This window comes from Manis pentadactyla, chromosome 6 (genome assembly GCF_030020395.1).
Source record: "Manis pentadactyla isolate mManPen7 chromosome 6, mManPen7.hap1, whole genome shotgun sequence".
Lineage (NCBI taxonomy): Eukaryota > Metazoa > Chordata > Mammalia > Pholidota > Manidae > Manis > Manis pentadactyla.
Genome location: NC_080024.1, coordinates 28,502,104 through 28,514,979, shown reverse-complemented (window position 1 = coordinate 28,514,979; position 12,876 = coordinate 28,502,104). Strand labels below are relative to the sequence as shown.

The 12,876-nt window shown below is 40.6% G+C and overlaps 1 protein-coding gene across 12 annotated transcripts in view; it reads left to right on the top strand.

Moving 5' to 3' along the window:
* The first annotated feature begins 32 nt into the window (after positions 1-32).
* LOC118929814 (1-phosphatidylinositol 3-phosphate 5-kinase) overlaps positions 33-12,876 on the top strand; it is a 103,340-nt gene continuing 90,496 nt past the window's right edge. For 6 of the 12 annotated variants that reach the window (XM_057503636.1, XM_057503635.1, XM_057503632.1 and 3 more), the window contains exons 1-6: positions 33-173; positions 905-1,051; positions 3,938-4,022; positions 8,781-8,961; positions 10,316-10,468; positions 10,720-10,752. In XM_057503636.1, coding sequence (XP_057359619.1) covers positions 8,790-8,961; positions 10,316-10,468; positions 10,720-10,752 — 358 coding nt within the window. In that variant the 5' untranslated portion in view covers positions 33-173; positions 905-1,051; positions 3,938-4,022; positions 8,781-8,789. The other 6 variants (XM_057503634.1, XM_057503633.1, XM_057503628.1 and 3 more) reach the window with 5 other exon arrangements.

Genomic DNA, 12,876 nt, shown 5'->3' with positions numbered 1-12,876 from the left:
AGCCGGCCTACCGAGGTGGGCGTGGCCAGGGTCAGGGGCGTGCCCTGGGGCCCTGCGCCAAAGTTACTGCCGCGGTCTTTCCAGCTTTCGCGGTCCGGGGGAAGGGGCAGGGCCCCTGGGTTGGGCGCAGCCCTCCGCGCAGGAAGGACGCGGATGCCACCTGCAGGCGAGGAGTACGTATTCTGAGACCCATTCCTCCAGGGGCGTCCCGGGCTCTGTAAAAACCTAGGGTCGGGAGGGGTGAGTTTCCCCTCCCCTCACGCCCCGGAAGTGTAGACTGGAACGCGTCTTTGGCAAAAGGCAGAGTACTCGGGCGACAGTGGGGTTACTTTGGGGGTTTCTATGCGCAGCTAAAATGCAAAGGATTGAACAATTACTAAAGCAGTCATGCACAGTAAATTTTCGCCACCATCAATGACTATGACTAGGTCTTTAGAGCTGCTGTACCTATACACACTATGAATAAGTCCAATTGTTCGCACTGGAAGATAAAGATAATGAGGAGATTATTATCTGGGTTGTAGTGAAACTGTACTAAATTTGTGAAGCCTCAGAAAACAGATTAAAAAAAAATTATGTCCCTTGCAGTAAATTATTTTTGCATATTTCTTACTCTTGAAAACATGGGGGGAGAGGGGCTATTTTAGATAGTCATTTGTAGAATAATAGTATGCTTGTATATTGCTGTCCACATGCAATGTCTGGACTGGAGAGAGAAATATGACAATCTTCAGCATTGTTATAGACAAAATTGTGTCCCTACCAAAAATTCTATGTCAAAGCTCTAGCCCCCATTACCTCAGAATGTGGTTGTATTGGGAGATAGAACCTTTAAACATGTAATTAAGAATAAGTGAGGTCATATGAATGGGCCCTAATCCAGTCTGACTGGAATTCTTTTAAGAGGAAGTTTGGACGCACAGAAAGTGTGTGCACAGAAGGAAGAAGCAAGGATGCAGCAAGAGGGTGGCCATCTGCAAGCCAAGGTGAGAGGCCTGGGAGAAACTCACCTAATCAGCACCTTGATCTTGAACTTCCAGCCTCTCAAACTGTGAGAAAATTAATTTTTGTTTTTTAAGCTGCCCAGTCTGTGGCATTTTGTTGTGGCAGTCCTAGCGAATTAATAAAGCATGTATTGATAATAGTTGAAACCATGGAGTGTATTACACTAGAGGTGCAAAGTGAGAAGGAAAGTCTACCTCAGCAAGAACTCTGTGGAACTTAAACATCTCTAAGACCCAGATGAAGGAAAAGGAGCCTCCAAAAGAGAATGAGAAGGACTCTCTGGGGGATAGCCGAGGACTCTGCAGAGCCTGATGGGAGCCAAAGGAAGAGAAAATTTCCAGAAGAGAGGGGTTACTACAAAGAAGGCAAGGAAAACAAAGCTTAAAAATAATTTTGGTATCAGGAAGGACCACATGAATGCACTTGAAGAAGAATAATTCTATCAGAATAATTTTGCTAGAAACCATACTGTAGGGGATTGAAGTGTGAATCGGAGGTAGGGAAAGGGAGACAAGAAACCTTTTTCAAGGTCAACTATGAAGTGAGGAAGAGAGCTTTACAAAGTTTTAGTAAGCATACTATTTGATGGTTGCATAATTGTCCATCATTTGATTGTATTTCATATTTGTGTTGCTAGAAATTTGTTTCCTATTTATTTATTTAATAAATAACTATGATGCACATATTAAAATATACTTTATTTTGCACTCAAATCAGTTCCTTAGGTTAGATTGCTAGAATTGATATTGTTGCGTCAGGAGTATAAACATTTTTCACGTGCTTGTTAGATCCATCAATCATTTTCTAGGAGGAACAGACCTGTTCACGTTTTCCCACGCAGTGTGGGAGTGCCATTTTCATTACTTCCTAGCCAGAAACCGAATTTCATGATTTTTAAAAACACCTTTTGCTCCCTACTAAAGGGAACCAGGGCTCCTTAGAGAACTGACTGATTCTAGGCCTGGAGCAAGGCTAGTTAAAGATATTTTATTGTGTCTGAAAGTAAGGAAGTGATTGGGAAGTTATGGAGGCATGTCAAATGGATGCAGGAGCCAGCACTCAGACGCTCTCACTGGGCAAATCAGGAACTTGACTGTCAAATGAGTAGTGGCAGTAATGAAGTATAACACCTTGTGAAAAAATCGTAAGACTATTGATACTCTTAAAAGATAAACCGAGACATATTACAAATTATTTTAGCAATAATGCGGCATCACCAAATTTGAAGTGGTTAAAAGCACTTCACTAACAGGAGCTAGAGGAAACATTTTTATAGTAAAGAGGTGAAGAAAAGAAATTCTTTGATTGGCTGCATCTTAAGCAGTTGCCTTATTTGGGAATGCCTAGGTGGTTGTCTGTGATTGGCTGTCCTTAGGTTTCAAAATTCATAGTCTTGAGGCATTACAGGCTTTGTTTTGCTTACATAGGCTGCTAAGGCATTAGAGCCATCTCAGTTGAACAGGCTCCTTGTTTAATTACTTCAACAATACTAATCAAGACTTAAGAAGAAAAAGAAGGAAAAGCTATTTATTTTCAGCACAAGTGCAATTAATACATGTAGAAGATAAGCATAGTGAGACAGGGACCATGGGCTTAGACAGAGTAGGGTGAGGGCCTCTGGAAAAAGCAAGGAAAGATATTTACAGTCAAAGCAATGTAACAATGTAAAGTTCCTATCTAAACTGTGTTCAGCATTCTGCAAAGTAAAGGTCACAGTAATTCTCTAGGGTAAAGATACTAGACTAGGAATATAGACATCTTCAGTGAGATCAGTTAAAGGTCAAAAGGCCAGGAGCAACTTGGCCTAGAATGTTTTGAGTGTTCTGCAAGGGTATCTCAGCATAACCCGTGACTTCCCTGTAAACTGCCCTAGCAGACAGACAACAACCCAGCCCACCTTGAGGACAAGGCAGGTGGTACAAGTCCACACCCTAAGCCCTCAATTCCCCAAAATCCTCAACTGCCTATAAATCCCCTAGACAACGCACCACCACGGGTTCTCTTGTCCCCTCCTGGCCTAAGCCAGGAGCTCTTTCCTCTCACTTTATTTCTAAATAAAAGCCTCTCCTTGGCTCTCCTATTTTGGGTGTTTGCTAAGTTCATTCTTTGTCTCCACAGACAAGAACCCTGGCATCAATAGCACCATCATTACAATAATTGACCCAACCAGGATCATAAATATGAGCTCTGATAAAAGTTGTTGAGAAGGATATTTACACAAAGTCTCTCTACAGATAAAATTCATTTGGAATTGATTTTGACATCTGGTCTGAGGTAAGAATCTAAAATTATTTCCCCCCCAAATGTTTTCCATCTCTTTTTCACAGAAAATAAACAGTAAGCGAATACAGATATTAGACCATAAGCTTCTTGAGGACATGGACTATGTTCTGTTCACAGTTTTATCCCTAGTGCCTAACACATTGCTCATCAAATTAGTCACTCAAAAAATGTTCGTCGAATGGCCATTTTGTTTTGCCATCAGACTGAAGTGGTTCTCATGCCTTAGTAGCCTATGTAAGCAAACCAAAGCCTAAGCCTGTCAGCCTTCAGGTTATGAACTTGAAACCTAAGGACAGCCAATCACAAACAGCCACCAAGGCTTTTGCAGTAAGCTGTAGCCAATTAAATAATAATCTTGCTTTGCCTCTTTTCTATAAAAGTGTTTCCCCTGGTTCCTGTGGTGGAGCACTCCTAACCAATTCTGGTTTGGAACTGTCCTTTTAAATGGATTTGAACTCTTAAAATTTTTAATGTCTCAGCTTATCTTTCAACAACATATATGAAGTTTCTAGATATATTAGGGTCTTGACGGTCATCTATTGTGTTCATATGATCTCTGGGTCTAATTTATAATTTATTGTAGGTTTATGAAATGTTAACGTATGGCATGCTTTTACAAGAGAGAACTTTTTGTTTTTTTTTTTTTAAGAAGGCAGAAACTTGAGCATGTTCAAGGTCTGAGGAGGAAGGATTGTTGGAAAAGAAGAGGTTGAAGATAAGGTGCAAGCTCTCAGGTGAGATAGGAGAGGGTGGACGGGGGGCTGGGAGGATTGAGCTGGGGAGGAAGAGGGCCCTTCTCCCAGATGAGTGCAGGAGGCAGGCTAGGGTAGATGAGGATGCAGGTAGTTGTGGTGGGGGTGAGTAGGTTTTTAGGATCACACTCAATAACTTAGGCTTTTTTACTCGGTTAGATGAGTTCTTTGCTGAGAATGATAGATAGCCATGGTAAATGGGTGCTGGTGTGGAACAGCAGTGGTAAGGACTGTAACTGGAAGCTGACTACCGACTCCAGTATGATTGTTGTGGAGCCCAGCTGAGGATGGTGACCAGAATTTGTACTGATATCAGCCTTCAAGTTTCGATGCTACTCTCCAGTGGCTGAGACCAACTCACAGGGGAAACTGGGTAGGGGTTTGGGGTTTGCCAAAACGCTTGAGGAAAGGGAGTGCAGAATTTAATTAAAGTAGCACCTCACTCAGAGGTTCATCTCCCTTCTCACCGCCCCTGCCAAGCCCAATCGCAGTCAGCAGGTTTTGGTCTGTTTTCTCACCTATCCGCGCAATACTCATAGCAGGACAAAATGATGGATAATGCCAGCCAAGCAGAACAAGATGGGGCTTGGTAACTTTATTTGCAGCAGCCTCTGCAACGCAAACCTTGAAGGAAAAGATTACCTATAGCGCTGACATCACTTGCTCTCGGTGAGACACTACCAAATGCTTGACAAACAATTTTACTTCATCTTCAAAGAACTACCTGTGAGGTGGGTATTATTATTATTATTAGTTCCATTTCACAGATAAGAGGTTTGGGGACTAAGGAAGTTAGTAATTTATTTAAAGTCACATGAAAATTGTTGGCGGAGTCTCAAGTCTGAGAACAGTCTTCGCTTTCAACACAAGTTCTCCGTATTACAGAAATGAGTAAAATTCCATGAGAAGGCTGAGCGCGGTAACGTATTATGAGTGCTCACCTCATCGAACACATACGGTAGCCGCCTGCGGTCCAGCCCGCACCCATCCGGTGACCCGGCACGCGTGACGCTCACACGCGCAGTCGCCCTGGCTTCCTCTCGCAAAGCTGAGGCGGCCAAATCGCGGCCAAAATGGTTGAGGACGACTCTATCTGGGCCGTACTCCTTCTGCCTGAGCATCAGAGGCGAACGCCGTGTGGGCGGGGAGGAGAGGGCGGAGCGGGCGTCAGGGAACGTTGAGGATTGGAGGACATTAGAAACAGGGGGCGGAGTCTTGGGGGGAAGTGAGAAACCGCATCAACCGTGTAAGTAGCTTTGCTTCCTGCGGTAACCGCCGGCCACTGGCGATCCCCAGCCCTTCGCTCAGGAGCCGGTCTCTTGCGCTCCGGAGGGGTTGCAGCGACGGCGGGGGTGGAGGGTGGCCGGCGGGGCCGGGGCGGGAGGCGCAGGTAAGGGGGGGCCCGGCGCGCGGCGACTGGGGCCGAGCACGGGGAAGAAGGCCGGTTTGGGGAACTCCGCGGCCAGAGCCGAGGGGAAGGCTGAAGTGAAGGCGAGAGCTGGGCTCTGTAACCGCGCCTGGAGGCCGGGCTGGGGAGGGAGGACAGAGAACCTGTACCCGCAGTTAGTCGGCTCCTCTGCCCGGTTGCCTCTGGTCTGGCGAGTGGGGAAGGGAGGCGCGTGGGGCTGCTCCTGAAGAGGTTTCCTGGGAAATATTTGAGGTTCCCCTGCCCCTCTCTTTTTTGTGTGTCTGAGCTTATTATTTCGGAGGTGCACAGCCCAATTCTTCCCTCTGATGGATGAGCTCTGTGTGTCAGAGGTGTATCCATTGAATCGAAAAGAAAGTTCATGAACTACAGAAACAACTACAATACAGGGGTTTCGAATATGTTTATACCTCCTTAAATGCTTGCTTCTGCTATTTGAGGCTCTTCCATTTCTACTTAGGTTTCAAAGTCTCTTAAGGCGGAGACTAGATTTACCAATTAATATTTTCCCTTTGCATGAGAATGGAATGTGATGGACATTTTTTAGGAATTAAGGCCCTTTTGTCCAATGTAAAGGTCATAATTCTTCAGGCATTCCAGCAATACTGAGAAATGCCAGGATTCTGTATAAAGCATGTTATTTTAGTTTATCTGATGTGTGTGTGCAATTATGTATTGATTCAGTACATCTGTTGTAAAATTAGTGCAATGTTGACAGTAGAGGTAGTTTGCTGTATTGCACTCTTATTTCAGATGTTCTTGAATATTATTTGAGTCATTTCTAATTCGTTTAAATCTCGTTTCTGCCACTTCAAAACTCCTGTTCTATCAGGATTCTTAGAAATAAAAATTTTCGGTTGGGTTTGTGACAAAGATTGGGTTGAGTCTCTTCTGTAGAGCCAGGCTACTTTTTCGGTGTGCTGCCTTTTTTCTTTCTCGGAAGAGTTAATACCGGTAATGGTGTGGTTTGCCTTTAGTGTTTCTGTTGGCAGGTCCATCAAAAACTGAATGAAAAATCTTTATTGATGGAAACTAACGTTTCTGGTATTCAGCTGGCTTGCATGATTAGATGTATTTGGACTGTATTTTAAAAACTATTCTTAGAAATGACTGGGATGATATTTGGATATTTTCACCTGCTAAAATTTTGGTATGGCTGTTAGATCAGGCTTATTTCTACATTTTAATATTTGACTAGCCTTCAAATGAGAAGAGGAAAAGTACTGGTCTTTGGATGAGTAGGTTAATACTTCTAACTACGTATCAGGGAAGAGGTCTAGTTTATAAGCTACAAGAGAATAAGAATTATTAAAGTAGTTTTTTCAGGATCCTGGCATCATTATGTAATTTTTAAGATTAACTCTGTGTGATTGTATTTATGTTTCAGAGACTTACTTGCTTAGTGTTTTCGTGGTAATTTTTATCCTCACATCTCCAAAGCCTCATAAGTTTTGTATATGGGTGACCCTTAGAAGTAATGCTAAGACTCCGTAGGCAGATTGCTAACTCTGCTTCCAGTGTTATTTGTGTCAAAGTAGAATGTAGGATGTTTTTCTGAAGCCTGAGGGTTGTTTTTGCCATCACATTATCCTTTCTTACTAGTACTCCCCCATCCCTCTTTCCCTTTTTGAGTTTACATTTGCTCAATCACCAGCTTATTTCCCAACTTTTTTGCTGGAATTTGGACAGTCATGACACTTTGGTAAGGATTCTTGACTGCCCTCCCCAATAGAAGGTGGTATTAGAGACCTTCCTTACCTCTCTCTTTCCTTCTCTCCCTCCCCCGTTACCCCATTCCTTCCTTTTTTTCTTCCTCCTTTCCTTTCCCCCACCCCTCCTCCATTCCAATAAACATTTATTGCTCAAGTACTGTTCCAAGTAAGTGATTTCATTTCTGTTTTGTTTAATCAATTAAATTATTAATTATGCAGTGTCTTGAGTAGTTAGAATTCAGATAGATTAGAATTGAAGTCTGTAAAGAGCTACAAAAATAATTTCGATCTAAAGGAGAATTCTGGGGTGAAATGTCAGGAGTAGTTACAGCTCTACCACTGATTAATTGACCCAGAAGAAAGTTGTTTCAGTTTCAGTGTACATTGGTTGTTTAAAAGGTAAGATGTAATAAGGCCAGTTCTATGTGCCTCCCAGAATTTTTGTAAACATAAAATGAAATGGTACATTGCAGTTTTGAGATATAAATTAGATTACAGAATATAGAATTTAATGCCTAGAGTTATGCCTAATTCACAGAGTTCTTCTTTTTTATGTGAAGTATTAGTATGGCAGAAGATAGACACCATTGCTTTTCCATAACTTCCATCTGGTGATACGGTTATTTTACTGCTTTGGTTGAATTATGATTTTTGGCTATTCAAAAAGCCCTGTAAGATTTTAATTTTAATGTCAATATCCGTTTAGGTGTGAAAGGAGAAAAAACAGGTTTGTGTATGTAGGAGGAAAGATAATGGGGAACAGCTTATAGCTTTGGATGGTTCTCAAGGTGATGAAGCACAGCTTGAGGTAATTTTTGAAGTTACATGGAAGTGTCACAGGCAAGGGATGCTTGTTGCATTTTCCTTAAAGATAATTTTTAAAAGGAAAAAATTGAAATAAGTAAAAAAAACTTGAGAATTTATATGCTTGTGAAAAACCAGTTTTCCTCTATAATAGTGTATCTTTTTTTTTATTAAGGTATTATTGATATGCACTTTTATGAATGTTTCATATGAAAAACAATGTGGTTACTACATTCACCCATATTATCAAGTCCCCACCCATACCTCATTGTAGTCACTGTCCATCAGTGTAGTAAGATGCCACAGATTTGCTATTTGTCTTCTCTGTGCTACACTGTCTTCCCCATGACCTTCCACACCATGTGTACTAAACGTAATACCCCTCAATCCCCTTCTCCCTCCCTCCCCACCCGCCCTCCCACACCCCTCCCTCAGTGTCTTTTATCAGAAAATCTTAAAATGAAAAATATATAAATTTTGTGAAGACTTTTCAACTGCTCACATTTATGCCTCACCTCCAAATTTTTAATAATTTGATATTTTCTGTAATCTGAATAGCAATGTTGAAAGATTGCCTATGTAATCAGTTTTAGGTGACTGAGACTCTTCCTTATGATCTAGACTGATGTGTTTTCAAGACTTAGTTTGAAGTATATGCTAAACCAAAAGGATTTACTCTGTTTTTTCAGAGGTCTGAATTTTCAGTCAGATTTCCAGATATTTAGGGATGCTGTTTGAAATCAACTTTTGGACTTCCTGAGGAACTTACATCTTTTGTTTATTTCTTTGGTTTTTTAGACTCATGAAATGGCCACAGATGATAAGACTTCCCCAACATTGGACTCTGCTAATGATTTGCCTCGATCTCCTACTAGTCCTTCTCATCTCACCCACTTTAAACCTTTGACTCCTGATCAGGACGAACCTCCTTTTAAATCAGCATATAGTTCTTTTGTAAATCTCTTTCGATTTAACAAAGGTAAGACATTCTTAAAGATCCGAGAACCTACAATTTAAATCCTCAGAAATTCTCATTTTCAGCTTTCATGCTTCAAGAAAGCGAAATATTAACAAGGAGATAGTTTTAATTACAGGTCTCAGGGTTTACTGCTTAAGAGAAAGCTAGAATTTTTGCTATGATCTTATTATTGGTAACTGAAGATCTTAATTGAAAACTTAATGTTTAAAGGCAGTCCTCTTTTTTAAAGTTAGCATTCTTTTTTATTTTTTTCCCTTTCTTAATATGTTTTACCCTCCTTCAGTTCACAGACTGGACTTTGTTCTTTTAGGGGTTAATAGCCAAAAGATTTTAATTAAAGCTGGGAAACTACAAGGATCAGCATGTGGGTGGAAAAGTTCTTATTTTTTCAAAAATTGAGATTATCAGTAGGCCTGTTGCTGACTTAAACCCATTAGGATAAAGTGTAAATGTAATGATAACAAATAAAAAGATAGTTTTTAAGTCAGATCTTTTTAAGCAATTATTTTTTTACTTGGGAGAAAAAAGTTTTAAAACTTGGCCTACATCTTTTGCTTTATATTGGGCTGTATTAGTCGGAATGCATTAGAAAACAATCCCTCTTGTAAGGAATTTGGAGGTTTAATAGTTTAACTAAGAAGAAATTTTAATAGTATTAACTTTTATTAGTCATACTTAAAGTTTTATAAAAACTCCTGTAATCCATTTTCAATATAATTTTTTTTATGTTTAGTTTTATATTCACAGAAAAATTGGGAAGATAACACAAAGAGTTTTCCTATGCCCCCACACCCATTTTCCCATTATTAACATCTTACATTAGTCTGGTACACTTACTACAATTAATGGACCATTATTGGTATATTTCTATTAACTAAAGTTTGTATTTCATTCATATTTTGTCGCTTTTTACCTAATGTCTTTTTTCTGTTCCAGGATCCCATCCAGGATACCACATTATATGTAGTCATCATAAGATAACAATCTATTTTATTTAGCAAATGTTTATTGAGTGCTTGCTGTCTACTATTTTAATAATGCAAGGGGTCTATTCCATAAACAAAAGAGACCAAAAAACCCCTCAGCCTTCATGTGAATCTTGCATTTTATTTCCTTTAGTGTGTTCAAGATATTTCTAATGAAAAGTAAAACAAATTGAAGATCACCTATACCAAGGATATGATTATTGGCCTGTAATTTTGCCACTTTTTTGAATTGTTTTTTAAAGCCTAATTTTTAATTATGTTCATAATACGTACATACATTTTTTTCTGGAAAAATTTCATCTACTTCCTTCTATTTGCTGAACTGAGTCTTGGTTTTTCAAATGATGTCAAGCTTTCCTTTGCTACAGAGAGAGCAGAAGGGGGCCAAGGAGAGCAGCAGTCTCTGAGTGGAAGTTGGGCCAGCCCTCAGCTCCCCTCAAGAACGCAATCTGTGCGGTCACCTACACCTTATAAAAAACAGCTTAATGAGGAACTCCAGCAGCAGTCTTCAGCAGTATTAGGTAAGACAGTGTTCTTACTTCATTCCCCTCAGTGTAAGAGATTTTCCACAGTCCTTGTGCTTGCCAGGTTGTTTATTGACTTGGCTTCTCTGCTGTTTGGAATAGTCAGGTACTCTTCAGAATTAATGAAACTGTATGTAGGTAGTGAAAGTTTATTGATACCTAGAAAAATTAAACATTTTATTAAACTTTAAGCCAGACAGAGATCTCTTGACTTTCTTTTTATTAATTACTTCCTTGGGTTTTAGCAGATAACACTTTGCAACACCTACAGGAGAACACAGGTTAGTTTCAACCCTGTGAATGAATTCTGTATCTGTTGTTGGGATGGCTAGTGTATGTGATGTGCATGCCTCTGGCTGCAGAATTCTGTCACTGCCATGGTGGGCTGCCACTTGCTCTTGGCCTTGTGTCCTTGTTTGGGTGCAAACTGTCAGTGTGGCTGGATAAGCTGAGCTTGACTGTTTTTTCTCTGTCCTATCTGCACAGTCATCTCTTCCATTTTCATACTCTTTTGATGAGTGTAGGCTAGGGATTGGTGCTTGAATTAAGAGACCGGATAAAGTGAGTTATTTTATATTTTATTTCTGTTAGATTATTAAACCGCAGTGGTTTGCTCAACTCAAGGTGATAGAAGAAAGGCAGTGAGAGGTGGCATAATAGAGGGGAAATCAAGTGTCCCTGGACACAAGATTCTGTCCTGTCTGGCCAGTCTTCCCTGAGATCCTTGGGTGAAAACATAGGCAGCCACAGGTAATGGTGGTTGTCAGAGGGTATGTTATCGCCAGTTGAGACTTTGGGTCAGAAGCTCCTTCTAGTGGGTCAGAGGAGGAGGAGAAACTAGGCAGAAGAGTTTCTCCTGAAGGATGGGAACAGAGCTGGCAGCACCACCCCTGAAGGTTCTTAGCCCAGTGAGGCTTGGCCCACTTCGCAGGAATAATCAGAAGGGGCAGAGGGTAGAGAGAGAGAAAGGACCTCTCCTTTTACTCCAAATGGAAGGAAGAAACCAGCCCCACCTTAACCTTCATCCTTAGTAAACTCCCTAGCTCTTGAACCAGACCCATGGCAACACTCAGGTTTTGTTGAGGGAGCTCTTAGTAAATCCTGTGCTGAATTAAGCATAGGATTTCTTCATTTGTAAAATTGAGGAGTTAGACTAGAATCTAATCTTTTAGGGATTATAAACTGACAGCCTACCAAACCTTGCCTTAGTGGTTTGATAAACTCAGATTTAAATACCGTAAGTGAAGATTGTAATGACTAGTTTGCTGTAGTCCCCACTGTTCCTTATTGCCTTTTATCAAGTTCACTTGGTTCTTTGACTCTCATAGCTCTTAGAGACACTTGAGCTTCAGGAACCTGGAGCTGTTTGACCAGTGAAGTTCCTTTTCCTATTAAAAGTCTGTAATTCCACAATTTACTAGTTCTTTGACCTTAGGAAAGTCATTTAATTTCCTAATACCCATTTTCTAAGAAAAGCAACTGAGGTTATTTGCCTAAGGGCAGAGTGATGGGCCAGATTTTCTCTCAGGTCTCTTCCTCTTCACCTGAGGTCTGTAATTCTGTTGGCTCCTGAACCGTCTTGCTCTTCCTCTTTCAGTGCATGATGCTGTCAGGACTCTCTTATACTCCTAAGGGGCTAAGTGCAGGGGCCTCACAACTAACCGGTGCCGAGGCTGTGGCAGCACAGCCAGTATGAATGCAACAGTTTTATCTCTCTTTTTTCAATTAATAAATCATGGATAGTTGCCTTACATTGTGATACCCAAAAAAATTATGGTCATTCTAACGCACATTTTTATTTTCTAGTAACAACACTTCTGAGGAATCTGCTGAAATTAGGACATTAATATGTGTAGAAAGATAGAATTTTCAGTTTTCTAATGTAGGTGCCATTTAGCTAGTTATTCCTATAATTCAGTTATCTTGAGAAATTCTTTGTTAATTTATCTATAGATAATCAACCTTGTTTCTTTGTAATCCTTTCTTTCTCACCCAATCAAAACAAAGAACCTAAAACAAATCTAGCAAATAAGTGAGTTTTAGAAGGAGTTAGGGTGGAATATTTTCTATCTTGCTTTGCCATGGGTTATTAGATTAATGAGTTTAAGCTAATAGGGATGTTCATTCTTTGTCAAGCCACCTCGGCTTCATCCTTAAGTTTTGTAACTGCTGGAGCCAGGAACAGGTGGAAACATCAGTTGTAATGTAAAAGAAGGAAATAAGACATGACAGCTTTACTGGGCACATGCCATTCTGGCCCCAAAGCCAAATTTGGGCTTGTTTTAGTGTTGATAGGACTGGCTTCAGTATTGCTGTTTCAGGTGTAAGTGACCCTTTCAAGTTTGAATCTGGAGTTGGGGGGAAGATAGCGGGAAAGGGTAGGAATGAAGTTCTAGCAATTCTTT